The sequence below is a fragment of the Apaloderma vittatum genome, unplaced genomic scaffold (assembly GCF_000703405.1).
Source record: "Apaloderma vittatum isolate BGI_N311 unplaced genomic scaffold, ASM70340v1 scaffold16386, whole genome shotgun sequence".
Classification (NCBI taxonomy): domain Eukaryota; kingdom Metazoa; phylum Chordata; class Aves; order Trogoniformes; family Trogonidae; genus Apaloderma; species Apaloderma vittatum.
In genome coordinates, this window is record NW_009720168.1 from 2,654 (window position 1) to 16,052 (window position 13,399).

Here is a 13,399-nt window from a genome sequence, read left to right on the forward strand (position 1 = left end):
GTCATTTGCTGATTTCAGTTAAGTGTTCTGCTCCTTGCATTCAATATATAGCTGAGTCTAAAATAAAATAGAATGAAAGGGACAAATAAATGCATCGCATCTTGGTCACACGTGAAATATTTTTGCAAATGTAGTTCTTATGTCTTTCTAGGTCAGTATTTACTTACCAGTGCTGAAGACAATGAAGAGTGTTGTGGAGAGAATGAAGAATCTCAGCAATTCCATTGTAAGTTAAGACACTTCAGGCATGTGTCCTAATAGACCTTATTTTATCTTGGACATAACATGTTTCCCTGTTGCCCAAACTGGTGCCCTTATACATCGTGGGATGGGTCAGACATTGAACTACAGGTACCTCAAGACTGTATAAGGGCTGAAGAGAATGATAGTGGTTTTCTAGCATTTACACTGAAGAGCTTGTCCTGACCTTCCCAGAAATTACTGAATCCTTGGAAAAACATGACATTGTATTGCTACAAGCCACTCTTTGTAGCTGGTAAGAAATAAAATTCCTTCAGGAAGCTAGCTGGAGATTTTCCAGGTGATTTTGTTAAATAAATTAGTTTATTAAATAAATTAATCAAGTCTCGAGTGTGTGTGAATGAACTTTAAGTTAACTTGAGGCAGGATTTAAAGGAAATCCTACTAATAGCTCTTGGATGTCAGCTTGTGTTTTAGACTCTGGCGTGGTGGGTTTCCAGCCAACTCTGGAACATTCATCTGTGGGCATCTCCCATTCTATAGGACATTCTGGTGGTGATATGAACCTCTTTTGAAATTACTGAGAATTCTTGTAATCACAGAAATGAAGTGCTCATATGTGCTTTAGGAATCCTCTGATCTGCACAGGATTTTTTGTGTGAGATATATGTAGTCAGTCTCCTTCTGGTTGGACACTTTCTCGGGATGGATTTTGAAAGCTTGCAGCATTTTTCCAGGATTTCTAGCAATTCAGAGTTCTGCTTGGATTTACTGTTGTTTGGTTTGAAGTCTTGGAAGTCTTGGAAAATGTCATGGGTTTGTGTATGGTGGTTTGTGTTGGGTTTGTGTTTTTTTTTTCAGTAGGAGGAGGGCTGTTGGGCGTAGCTCCCTTTGAAACTTCCAGAGCCTTCCCCAGTCCAGGTAGAAGTCGTACCCGCCTCTGGCCAAGGCCAGGCCAATCAGAGCCTCTGGGGTCAATGCATTTAAGAGGGGAAACCTGTTGGGCCAGCCTCTTTGTCTCTTTGTCCTGTCTTTTGGGGAGTTGTTTGTTTTGAGGAGGGGGAAGTGAGAGGAGAGTAGGTGAGGAAAGGAGGAGGAGCAGAGACTGGAGTCTCATGGTGAGTGGAAGGGCAGGTTGAGGAGATTGGTAGTGGAAAACGTCCAGGATTTAGCGGCACGTGGAGGACCCCATGCTGGTGGAGAGAGAGACCACACAGGAGCAGAGGGCACACTGGAAGCGAACAGCAACTTTGAGGAGGACCTGTGCTGGAGCAGAGGACACTGCACCCTATGATGGGTCCCATGCTGGTGAGGAGGACTCACATGGAGAAAGGAGGATTGTTTCTCTTGAGATGACACCATGTGGCAACATGTGAGGAGTCCTCATCCTGAGGAGGAAGGATTGCCATGAACAATGAGTAATAGCCAGACTGTGCCCCCACCCTTTGCCTGTCTGAGCCAATGGTGGGGAGGAGATAGCTGAGAAGACGGGGAAGTGAGTGAGTGTGGTATTTAAATCCGGTTGTATTTACTTTCTCTCACTGTCCTACTCTACTCTAGTTGATTTGGTTAAACTGGTGGTGGTAAATTAAATTAAATTTGTGTTTTTCTTCCCAATTCTCTCTGTTTTTTGCCCATGACCATAAGCGGTGAACAAACCCTCCCTGCCTAATCTCAATCCTTGAGCCTTTTTTGTTGAATTTTCTCCCTCCCCATACCTAAAGGAGGGGCTTTAGGGGTGAGCGAGCAACTGTGCGGCTCTTGTTCCTGGTGCAGCAGGCTCAATCTATGACAGAAGGCAATACTGCAGGTGCAGGTCAGCCTTTCGTGCATCCCAGTTTCCGTGTATGTCATATAGAATCTTTAGGTACTTCTGAATTTCTTTCTTTTCATAATTTTCGGGAGGTTCGTCTAGGATAATTCACCAGGAATAAGGAGAAATGCATTTTGGAACTGAACGTTCCAATGTTCAAACCGTGTTCAGGAAGTACAGTTGACCTGTGATGGCACGCCAAGTGCTTCTGGAAGCTTGTGTTTGAGCAAAGCTGTACTTTATTCTTCTGTTATTCTGCAGTGCAAAAGTGGCTTGCCTGAAGTTGAGTTTGGTTTTATTTTAGGTGATTGAAGCAAACTTGAGTGGAGAAATGAACTTGAAAATAGAAACTGATTTAGTGTCTGTAACAACACATTTTAAAGACTTGGGAAATCCACCCTGGGGTAAGTTTCTCTGTTCATTGCCTCTTGCGTCTGTCTGATCTCATTATAGAATAATAAAATCATTAAGGTTGGAAAAGACCTCTAGGATCTAAAGTCCACCTTCAACCCAACACAACCATGACCACTAAACCATGTCCCACAGTGCCAGATCTACATGTTTTTTTGAACCCCTCCGCTGCTTCCCTGGGCAATCTGTTCCAATGCTTGGCCACTCTTTCAATAAAGAAATTTTTTCTAATGTCCAATCTAAACCTCCCCTTATGCAACTTGAGCCCATTTCCTCTCGTCCAATTGCTTGGAAGAAGAGACCAACACCCACCTCACTGCAATGTCCTTTCAGGTAGTTATAGAGAGCCGTAAGGTCTCCCCTGAGCCTCCTCTTCTCCAGACTACACAACCCCAGTTCCCTCAGGCGCTCCTCATAAGACAGATTCTCTACACCTCTGACCAGTTAGACATGTTCTGCATTACTTAAGTGTGATGCTGGTAAGCACTGCCAGAAGGTAAGTGCTGTTACAGAAGAGCATCAAGTACTTCGAAGTCTTTAAATGAAACCTTAAAAAGAAAAAAGAATAATGGCTGTTACATGTTTCTGGAAGGAATGTCTTCCAGTATCCCTGACAATTTTATGGGTAAACTAGGCTTTTTCTTTCTTACACTGCTGTTTCTGAAAATTGTTTGAGGACCAGCTGTTCAGTGGTTATCAGATGTGTCCTTATAGGTGTTGAAACTCCTTCTGATGTATTTATAAGTGTTGGTTCTTATGCTTTTAGCATCAGAGGATGGATGCCAAAGTTCTGCTCAAGACAGAGATCTGGAAAGCATGGCTGAGGCACGCATAGACATCAGGAAGCTGCAGCAGCTGCTTGCTGGACAGCAGGTCAATCCCACAAAAGCACTGTGCAGTAAGTTCAGAATCTCTGCTTGCAAACTCCACTTAATGAGGTTGTAGTCTCAGCAGAACAGCATATCTTCTGATTTGTCTGTTTGAAACATGACTATTTTTACTGTACCTGAGGACTTTTAATATTTCTGTCTTTAGGCAGTAAGCTTCAGGCCTTAAGCATTTGGGGAAGAATAAAAAAAAACATTAAAAAAATTAAGCCAGGACCTTTATAAGTATCAAGGTGAATACTCAGACTGATTAATTGTGTTTTCTTATTGTCTCTGTTTTGAAGTTATTATTTTTTGTTATTATTTTAATGTACTATTTTTTTAAAGTCTTAAAACAAAGTCCCTAGTTTCTAGCAGAGAAACTGGGATTTACTGACACATTGTTTTTTGTTTGATTTGTTCCTCGGATGCCTTCTTACATTCGGTACCAAAACATGTTTTATGCAGCTAGTGTTTCTAATCATATAAGCAATATATTCTGTCTAGCAGAAGCATATGCAGGGGTTTATATCCTATTTTGACAACTGTACTCCTCCTGAGAATATCTGTGTGTTCTGGTTTAGTGCTAAGAATTTCCCAAGCAAGATTTAAATCATGGGTATAGCATTATAGGCCCATGCATTACATATTTCATTTTTGATACAAGCTTTCATAGACTCTTCAGTAATGCTTCATACACCCTCAAGGATTTATAAATTTCAGGATGATATGTATAGTCATCCTTCTGTCAGAAGTGGTAAAAACGTTGTATTCTTACGGTGGCATTCTATAGAAGATGTAATTTTAAAGTGTTTTTCCTGCTTTAAACTGAATTTGTGTTGGTTTTTTTCTTTTTTTTTCTCTTTACAGATATTGTAAGTAAAAGAATTGTCCACTTCATCTTGCTCCACGAGGATGTTTCACTTCAGTATTTTATTCCAGCACTTGCCGGAATGTTTTAGAATCTTGGTCATTCTCAAACCTGAGGCCTTCTCTGCAAAGTTCAAAAGCTTTCATGAGTTGCTGGAGTACTGTCGTGTGATACGTTGTTGGATGCAGCCATCACAGAGACATTATTTCCATATTTATGACATTACTCAAAATATCTCCTCATACAGAAGACCATTTTTATGAAGAGTTGCATGCAAGAAAGATGTAACTCTGGGGAGCTGGCATATCTAAGTGTTACAGAGAACAACACTGAAATTTTCATGTGCTTTTGGGATGCTTTGAGCTGTGAGGAAAGCAACAAACATAAAGGTAGAATTGACCTCTGGAGCTTTTGCTGGATGTATTCAATATTGGACAATGTGGCTCCATGTTAAGGGATCTCTGAACAAGCTGTAATATTGACAGATTGTTATTTGCCTGAGCAGGTAAACACAGTCCTTTAGCAGTGATGTACTTGTGTTGCAGAAATGTGTCTGAGGAAGAGGAGCTTCCTGTGGCTGCCACCATGTAGCAGGATGTAACTGATGCTGAGGCTCACCAGCATCTCAGCAGTGTCTTTTCCTGGTTGTATCTTTTGGTCTGACTTGCTCCAACATGATTCAGTAGTTCTGATAGCGCTTAAATGATGCATTTAGCTCTTGGTGAGAGAGGATGAGATAAACAGTCTGAATTACCTTATTCATGTGGGCAGTGAAGGTCTCTATGTGCAGAATGAGTGTCATATGAGGACATGTGTGAACACAGCAATTTTTTTCAAATATACAGAATATCATATGAGGACATGTATGAAGACAGCAATTTTTTTGAAATATACAGAATGAGTATCATATGAGGACATGTGTGAACACAGCATTTTTTTTGAAATAAAGGGCAAGTTACCTGTAGATCATGTTTTTTTCCTCTTTCCAGATGGAAAGCATAGTACAACCTGTGTCATGGCATCAGACATGGAGAGATTGCATCTAAGCTCTGATGCTGAGCAGCCAAGAGCATGACTAGTTTCGGTGACATGATTACTGCCCCTACTTCCTGGTTATCTTCTGATGTCTTTTCCTCCTTATTTCATGTGTAATTGCATTTGTTCCATATAACCTTTGGTGTTCCACAGAGTTTTGCATAACTTGCGAAACTTGTTTTAGAAGTTGTGAGCAATAGCTGTCAAATGGGACTGAGAGTTTCTGCTAGACAGTAACTCTTGTGTTGGGTATTTTGTTTGTGTGGGTTTTTTTTGTTTTGGGTGTTTTGGGTCATTTTTTTTAATTTTTATTTTCAAGGAGGATTGAGGTTAAGGGAGCAATTAATCTTTCTGTACTTGCAGAGTTCTTGCACGTTCTTGCAAGTGGTCAAGAGAAAGCTGAAGGAGAGACAGTGACCCAGGAATATTTTTTCTTTGCCTTCTTACATCATTTCTCTCAGACAAAACAGAAAGCATCTTCCAGATTCTGTTAGTTTTCACGGGTAAGTGGAATTACCCAAAAAGTGTGTGAGATGAAAATAGCCTTTACACCAGATTACAGCAATTGCATGGTAAGAGCTATGGGGTAAATATTCCTGGGTTTTCTCCTGAGGTGAGGGGAAAAACTGTCAGAGTAGGATACAGTGTATGCACTATGAAAGTAGGCTTTGAAGTATTTGGATTTTCTCCTTTGAAAAATATGCTCTGTATAACCTGGTGGAAATTACTTTTTCTGGTATAGCCTAAGAACTAGTAATAATGGCCTCTTAGCTATGAGGGCTCTATGACTGCTATTTTTAAAAAAGAGATTAGAAGTTACAAGAAAATGTTTTGGTTTATTTTTAGATAAAAAAATCAATACAAGTGGGAGTAATGCTGGTACAGGTCAGGAGTGTGCAGTAGTATGTCCATTTTGTATTCTGGAGAAGAGGTGACTAAACAGACCAACAGAGGTGATGTCTCTCCAGCCCAGTGCTTTCTTACCCTTCCTGCCTAAATACAGTGCAAGAATATAGCTCAGCCCTGCCATCGAGCTGATGTATATGTGCTGATCATAGGGAAAAGAATACTTACTCAGGTTTAAACCTGCTGTCGTCTGTGAGTGCAGTTGTTAGAGCTCTAAGGGCAGTATTGGGCCTTAATGGCCCAATACAGCCTCACCAGGAACCCTGACACATTCCCTGTCCATGGGTCCACAGATCCTGTTTCAGCTCAGGCTGTGGCATTCTGTACTTCCCTAAACTGGGACTGGCTCCAGCCTTATTTCTGAACTGATGTTTAGATTTCCTGGATTGGCTTTGGATGGGAGCTGTTGCTCTCACCACCTGGTTCTGCTTGCCTGGTTTAGATTTTGTGGGCCTGTGCCTCAGCTGTAGGGGTGCTGTCTAGCCTCTGCATTGTTGCCAATCTGTACTCCTGGTTCCTCCTTACTTCTGGAGCAGCCTTGCTCTTGCTGCTCCCTGACACTGAAAATGGGAAGAAGTATTCTCATTAACAGCCCTAGCTGGTTCCACATGATGAACCAATTGTTTTATGCCGGAAAAATTTTGTGACGTAAGCTGCCAAGACAAAACAAATATGAGCCACTGATGGGACTACAAAATAACTATGACCATCCAGCCTCTTTCCAACATTTTGTTCTTCTAACGCACAGGATGCTACAGGATATTAGGAGTGGCTCCCCCCTCTAGCAGCTCTGGCCCAGCTACTGGAGCCCAGCCTCAGGTACCTAGGTACCAGTGATATGTATACCCTGGGCTGAGGGATGTTGCTGCTTTCCTACTTACAGGTTCAGCCGGCAGTGAAGCTGAACTTGTGTCCCAGAGACACATACAAATACACACAGGACTGACACAGCTGGTCACAGACTGACATAGACAAGCTATGCCTTCAACTGCATCTATGTACAGGACCCATGTAGAAGTAGCACAGGAGGCCACAACTTGTTCCTTCTCTTCATCTGGCAGAATCAGAAGGTCACTATGCTGGCACACATACATAATGCTCTCATGCCCACAAGCACACACTTATTTGGAGATTGCTCAAGTACTGGCACTGTCTGTCTAGTACCCCTGCCCAGCGCCTGGCCCTCTTACCTGTTCCATGAGTCCCCTAGTTGCTGGATAATCTAGATTAGTCCTCGCTAGCAAGGCCCAGAGGTATCCTATACTCATCGGTCCCTCTGGATGCAAGCACAGAGACCTTTCACCTGCCTAAGACTCCAGCCCTGAGCCAGGCCCTCGTACTAACTGGCTCATCCAACTTCAAGTTTTGCAGCAAACACATGCTCCACGCACACCTGGTTTGGGGAATGCACAGACAATTGCCATCCATTAGCCAGCACCAGGTATGTGGACTGTGACCTGCTGTTTTCCTCCAGCTTCTGGCACCAAGACCTGCACCTGCCTCACTCATGCCAGTCTTCCCAACAGTAGTTGATTTTTGAGACACACACAATTCCCACCCTGGTGCCTGGTAACCCTGCACTTACTCCAGTAGCCCTGGGACACATACAGCCACCACCTAATTCCGGTAGCTGGCACCAATCTCGCTCATGCAGTTCCTACCTGGAACTGGCACCTAGCTGGCAGATACACAGATGAGATAGGGAGGTTATGCAGAGACTGTGAAGAAGGGACTTAAAAAGGCAAGACAGACTGCAGCAGTGAGCATGTTGACTAACCCTTTTTATATGCCTCTCTGCCTACTCTACCTTTATTTGTCAATGCTCCCCATTACCTTGCACGTGCCTTGTCAGCTGGCATATTTCCACTCGCCCCCTCCAACACGCTGGTCCCATGCATCTTTACCAGTTGCAAAGTCCAGTTTTTCCTATGTTGCAGGTTGACCGTGGTAGACAGCTCACTCGCTCCCCCTGGTGCGAAAGGATAAAAGTGAAGAGAACTCACGGGTTGAAATAAAGACAGTTTAATAGGTAAAGCAAAAGCTGTACATGCAAGCAAAGCAAAGCATGAAATTAATTTGCTACTGCCCACCTGCAGGCAAGTGTTCAGCCACTTCTGGGAAAGCAGGCTTTCATTGTATGTTATGCTTCCTTGTGAAGACAGACTCTGTAACTCCAAGTGCCCTCCCCTTCCTTCTTTCTTTTCCTCTAGGTGAGCATGACATGTGGTACAGGATATCCCTTTGGTCAGCTGGGGTCAGCTGTGTCCCCTCCCAATTTCTTGTGGACCCCCAGCCTATTTGCTGTTTTCCCTAACAATACTAAACTCTAACGTATCATGGTCACTACAGCCAAGACTGCCTCCAACCTTAACATCTGTGACCAGACCTTCTTTGTTAAGGTCCAGCATCACACCTTTCCTCATTGGTTCTTCAACCACTTGGAGCAGGAAGTTATCAATACAGTGCAGGAACCTCACAGCATTCCCTAACATACAGGGCCACTCCACTGCCTCTCCTTCCCTGTCTGTCCCTCCTGAAAAGCTTGTAGCCATCAATTGTGGCACTCCAGTAATGTGAGGTATCGCACCATGTTTCTGTTACAGTTTTCCTGGTGCATCATGGCTTCAAGTTCCCCCTATTTGTTGCTCATACTGCATGCATTGGTATAGATGTACTTCAGATCACTACTGATCCCAACACCTTTTTATGAGTGTGGGCTCATTTCCTATCAGGGCCTTCTCAGGTGTTTCCATGACTTCTAAATGTCTATCCCTTGTCTCAAATTAAATGGCAGAGTGAGAGTCCTCACTAGCACACCATCCTACAAGCTCTGGCATGCTTCCCTTGGGCTTATTTCTAATAGGCCCAGTTTTCTTCCCTTCCCCCTCCATATCTAGTTTAAAGCTCTGTCAACGAGCCCTGCTAACTCCTACCCCAAAATCCTTTTCCCCATCTGGGACAGGTGCATTCCACCTGCCACCAGCAGGCCAAGTGTCTCGTATAGCAGTCCATGATCAAAAAAGTAGTGGTTAGTGCCGCAGAAGGCAGGCGTTTAGCAGATGAGTAATGTGAAATTGAAACTTTTTGAACTGGTGAGGGATTTGGGATCCTAATATGCAGTTGTTCTTGGAGCTGGGAGGATGATAATACCAATTTGCCATGCAGCTGTAAAGAGAAGTTTAGAATCAGTCTTACCAAGACAAGGGGCTTTAAGAAATGGTTTTGTTTTTCTTTACTAGAAGAATCTGAAGAAGAGGCGTGATGTTCCTCTGTATTGTCTTATTATCTGCAAAAAGACCCAATGTTTAAGATAAGAACATGGAGAAAAAGAATTAATATCTGTTAGTCTAAATCACTGAATTTCTGTCACTAGTGTAGGAGAGCTGTGCGATTGCCATAATTTGTCAAACAGCACAAATGATTTGCATTCTGAAAATTTGGCCTGAAGAGGCTGCTCCCCTGATGAACACCTGCTGCTTTCTACTTTCCGAGTTCTTCCCCCAAGCTTACATGCAGATGAACCTTTCTTTCTGTGGATCTGGGGAACTGATTCAGCATGTTCCTGTCCCTGCTTTGTAAAACCTAGCAGTTTTAGTTAATGAGCTAGTGAGAGGGTGGAGACAGATACTGAAGAGGAGGAAGGAAGCTGCTATACCTCTGTGATAGCTTCTGTTACTCTGAAAAGTGGCATTACAAGTTCCTTAGATTCTCTCTAAACTTCATTCTCCTCTGAGGAGCTTTTCCATTCTCTTGGGACCTTCCTCTGATTTGTGGCTTAAATGTGTGTACCAAGGTCTTGTATGGGTATCTTCTTCAGCTGACAATTTCCCTTTCGCTGAGACAGGTTTTATTTTTTCCCTATTCTTAGCAAGAAAAGTCCTCCTCTATGTCACAAGGTGCTTACAGAAGTCATTTGGATGCCTGTGCTACCTTAATTTTGCTAAGCAGGTGTCCTGGTTTGAGACTGCCAGGATAAAAGATCTCTGGCACTGCTCTAATAGCTAACTGGGCCAAAGAGCATAGTATAGAGTAGATCTTTCATATCCCTTATCATGCACCAGCCTCCAGTGATCACTTCTACAATGCAGAAACAGAAAACACCAGCAGCACAGAGAAAGATTAAGAGCCAATAGCAACTCTGAAAGCACAAAACCAGAGGTTCTTTTTAGGGGCCCTTATATACTGAGCACAGTGGGAAGGAATGCTGTGATTGGTCCATTTGGGTCACCTGACTTATCCTCTCCTCATGGGCACAGCTACCCCTCTCCCCCATTGTGACTGCCACCTGTGCCAGGAGCTCCAGAGAACTTTTATCCTGAGGCTTTCAAATCAGGTCAATGGTGCATAACATGGGTAATAACACCCATCCTTAAATACCCTCCTCGGTTTATCACAGAGAGCATCAGCAGGATGTGACAGAAGATTTTTTCACTCTGATGCTGAAGGCGATCTCTTTCTGTGCTGGTACATCCTTGGAGTAGCTGCTCCTGGGCATGAGTATGTAGTATGCAAGGTTATGTGTGTACATTTTGTATGTGTACTGGAAGTTTGTGCTGTAATTTTAATCCAACACCTGTTAGTTTCACACCTCTGCAGCTGAGAGCTTTTGCTTTTTGTGTTATTTTGAACTGACAAGTTGCTACATTGCATACTACATTTTGGTATATCTTGGTTGTCCTTCCTAAGGAATCGGTGCTGCATTTTGCTCTTGTTCCATTCAAATACCATCCACGTATGTAATTCTAGTCCTTCTGATGACTTTGTTCTTCTATACCATTCTAGCTCTCCTGTCCTCTTCATCCATTTTGTACCAGTGGGTGCTGGTTTGTTAAGATCCCATTAAAAAAGAAACTCAAATACTGTGAAGTATCACTTAAAATATCATTTATTAAAGGCAACACCATAAATAAAGAAAGACTGGTATAGTAATCTTGCATCCCTTCAGATGCAGATAACACTGGGTTGTGCAGCTTCCAGCAGCCTCTGACCGGTGTACAGCATGCTGTGCAGATCCCATTCTTGGAAGAGTCATCCTGTTTTCTGATTCTTACTACACGGTAACATTTCTGCCTAGTTTCAGTGTGGGGCTCATGCCTCTGTGTGCATGGAGATTAGGACATGTTTGACTTAGTCTATGAATGTAGGGATGAACTAGACCTAGCATGACGAAAATGTGTTGAAACAGTGCTTGGGTGCAAAGAAGAGTTGACAGCCACACTTCCGTGCCTGGCCTACAGAAGGGAGTGTGTCTTCTGGTATAAAGGAAGATAGGGCATACTTATTCAGCCTCTACACTGAAGAGTGGTGCACAGTGTGGTTGTAGGGATATCTTGCTGCAAACCAAAGGAAAGTAGGCAGGCTGACACCACCCAGCCATGGCAGGGCACCCCATCCTTCATCATACCTGCTTCCCACCCAATGCAAGGAACAGTCTTGTGTTTTCTAGTGAGGTTCTCTCCAGATTACATAATGTTTGTTTTCAAGGGATGAATTAAAAAGAGCTATTACACCTTTCCCCATTCCCTGTTAGTTGAATGAAATGGGTGTCATAGCAGCTATGCTTCTCACAAAATGCAAGTAGTGGAGGATCTGTCCCAGAACAATGAAATAATGATGATATTAATAACTCTCCTGGCCTGTCCTTGTGCGAGAGGTGCTTCAGCCCTCTGATCATCTTTGTGGCCCACCTCTGGACCCACTCCAACAGGTCCATGTCCTTCTTATGCTGGAGGCTGCAGAGCTCAACGCAGCACTCCGACTGGGGTCTCACAAGAGCACAGAAGAGGGGCAGAAAGAATCACCTTCCTTGACTTGCTGGCCATGCTTTCCCCCCAGGATATTGTTGGCTTGCTCGGCTGCCTCCTCATGTTAAGCCCCTCATCAACAAGCACCCCCATGTCTTTCTCCTCGGACTGCTCTCAATCCACTTGTGGCCCAGCTGGTATTGGTGCTTGGAACTGTCCTGACCCAGAATCACACAGACCAGTCTCCACTTGTCAAGTTCTCACTCTTCAGGACACGAGCACTAACCTGCCCTGTGTTCCTGCGGCTACTTTCTGTGGCTCTGAGGCTTTCCTCTGCCAGACTGTAAGGGATGATTTTATCAAGCTAAACTGAAGAATGCATCAGCCCGCTCCTGGCTACACGTGTGCCTTGTGTCAGTGTTTGTGAGCATCAGCTCTGAAACAGAATCAAAACCCCCTGGGCCTCCTGGGCACAGGGACTGTCCTGGGGTCAGCAGCCCAAAGCCCTTTTTCCAAAGGCCACTGGGCAGAGGGGTGCTGGGTGAGGCTAGGCAGGGGAGTCCATCACACCCATGTCACAGTGCTACCACCCTGCAATGCAGCTGTCGCAATGCCCTGGGCCAGGATAAAAGTCAGTGTCCTCCTGTGTTCCTGGCCCCTGGGGCAGCCTGAAGACATCTGAGAGGAAGTCCTTGAGGAATCTGTGGATTTACTTGGAGGGTCTGAGAGAAGAACACCAAGGAGGCTGGGCAAGGCTGCTGGGGATGAGAAGAACCACCAACATAAGGAGGTGCCTGAGGCTCTCAGGATTTTCCAGTGGGATAGCTGTGGCCAGACAAGGGAATGCCTTCTGCGGGAGCACTGCAGAGCTCACCATCCTCATCCCCTGTGGAGCCAGGAAGAGCAGCCCTAGGAAATGGGAAGCAGAGATGCAGGTGCCAGGGGTCCCAGTGCTCTGCAGCACCTACTGGTGTCCTGCCAGGCATGGCAAGGATTCTTGCCCTCAAAGTTGATCAGACCTGGAGCGTTTGTAAGCCCCTGAGATGGCTCCAGGCTGTGGGAGAACAGGGCTTGTGCATCTCCTGGGTCTTGCTCCCATGCTCAGGGAATAGCTGATTGATGGCGCTGGCATCAGGAGGGAATGTTCCCCCAGGGCAGATTGGCACTGGTCCCCGGGGGTTTTTTGCCTTCCTCTGCAGCACTGAGCAGGACCACTTGTCAGGGCTCCTCTGCTCCCTTTGGGCTCGCTAACTGCCTGCTGCTCGTGCACCATGGAGATGGCTTCTCGTGACCTGCAGCTGGAGGGAGAAAGGCTTTTTTAAACCCACGATGGGTTAGCAAGTGTCACCGGGGTTTTTTTCCTTCCTCTGCAACACTGAGCACGGCCCCTGGCCAGGGCTCCTTTGGGCCATTCTGGCCAGGTGCCTGCTGCTCGTGCTCTACAAAGGTGGTCCTCCTGCCCCATATACAGGGGGAGGAGCTTTCTTAGAGTTCCAGGAAGAGCCTGTTAGATGCACAAGGCAAAATGAGGTCTTCAAAGCTCTTACAAAAG

At 44.6% G+C, this 13,399-nt stretch overlaps 1 protein-coding gene across 1 annotated transcript in view; it reads left to right on the forward strand.

Annotated features, from left to right (window-relative positions):
- Positions 1 to 4,253, forward strand: part of HUS1 (HUS1 checkpoint homolog (S. pombe)) — a gene marked incomplete at its 5' end in the record, with an annotated part of 6,732 nt that extends 2,479 nt beyond the window's left edge. The window contains 4 exons of the mRNA XM_009870927.1: positions 152 to 226; positions 2,319 to 2,418; positions 3,192 to 3,323; positions 4,162 to 4,253. Coding sequence (XP_009869229.1) covers positions 152 to 226; positions 2,319 to 2,418; positions 3,192 to 3,323; positions 4,162 to 4,253 — 399 coding nt within the window. The remainder of the gene's footprint in view (positions 1 to 151; positions 227 to 2,318; positions 2,419 to 3,191; positions 3,324 to 4,161) is intronic.
- Between the last annotated feature and the right edge of the window lie 9,146 nt (positions 4,254 to 13,399).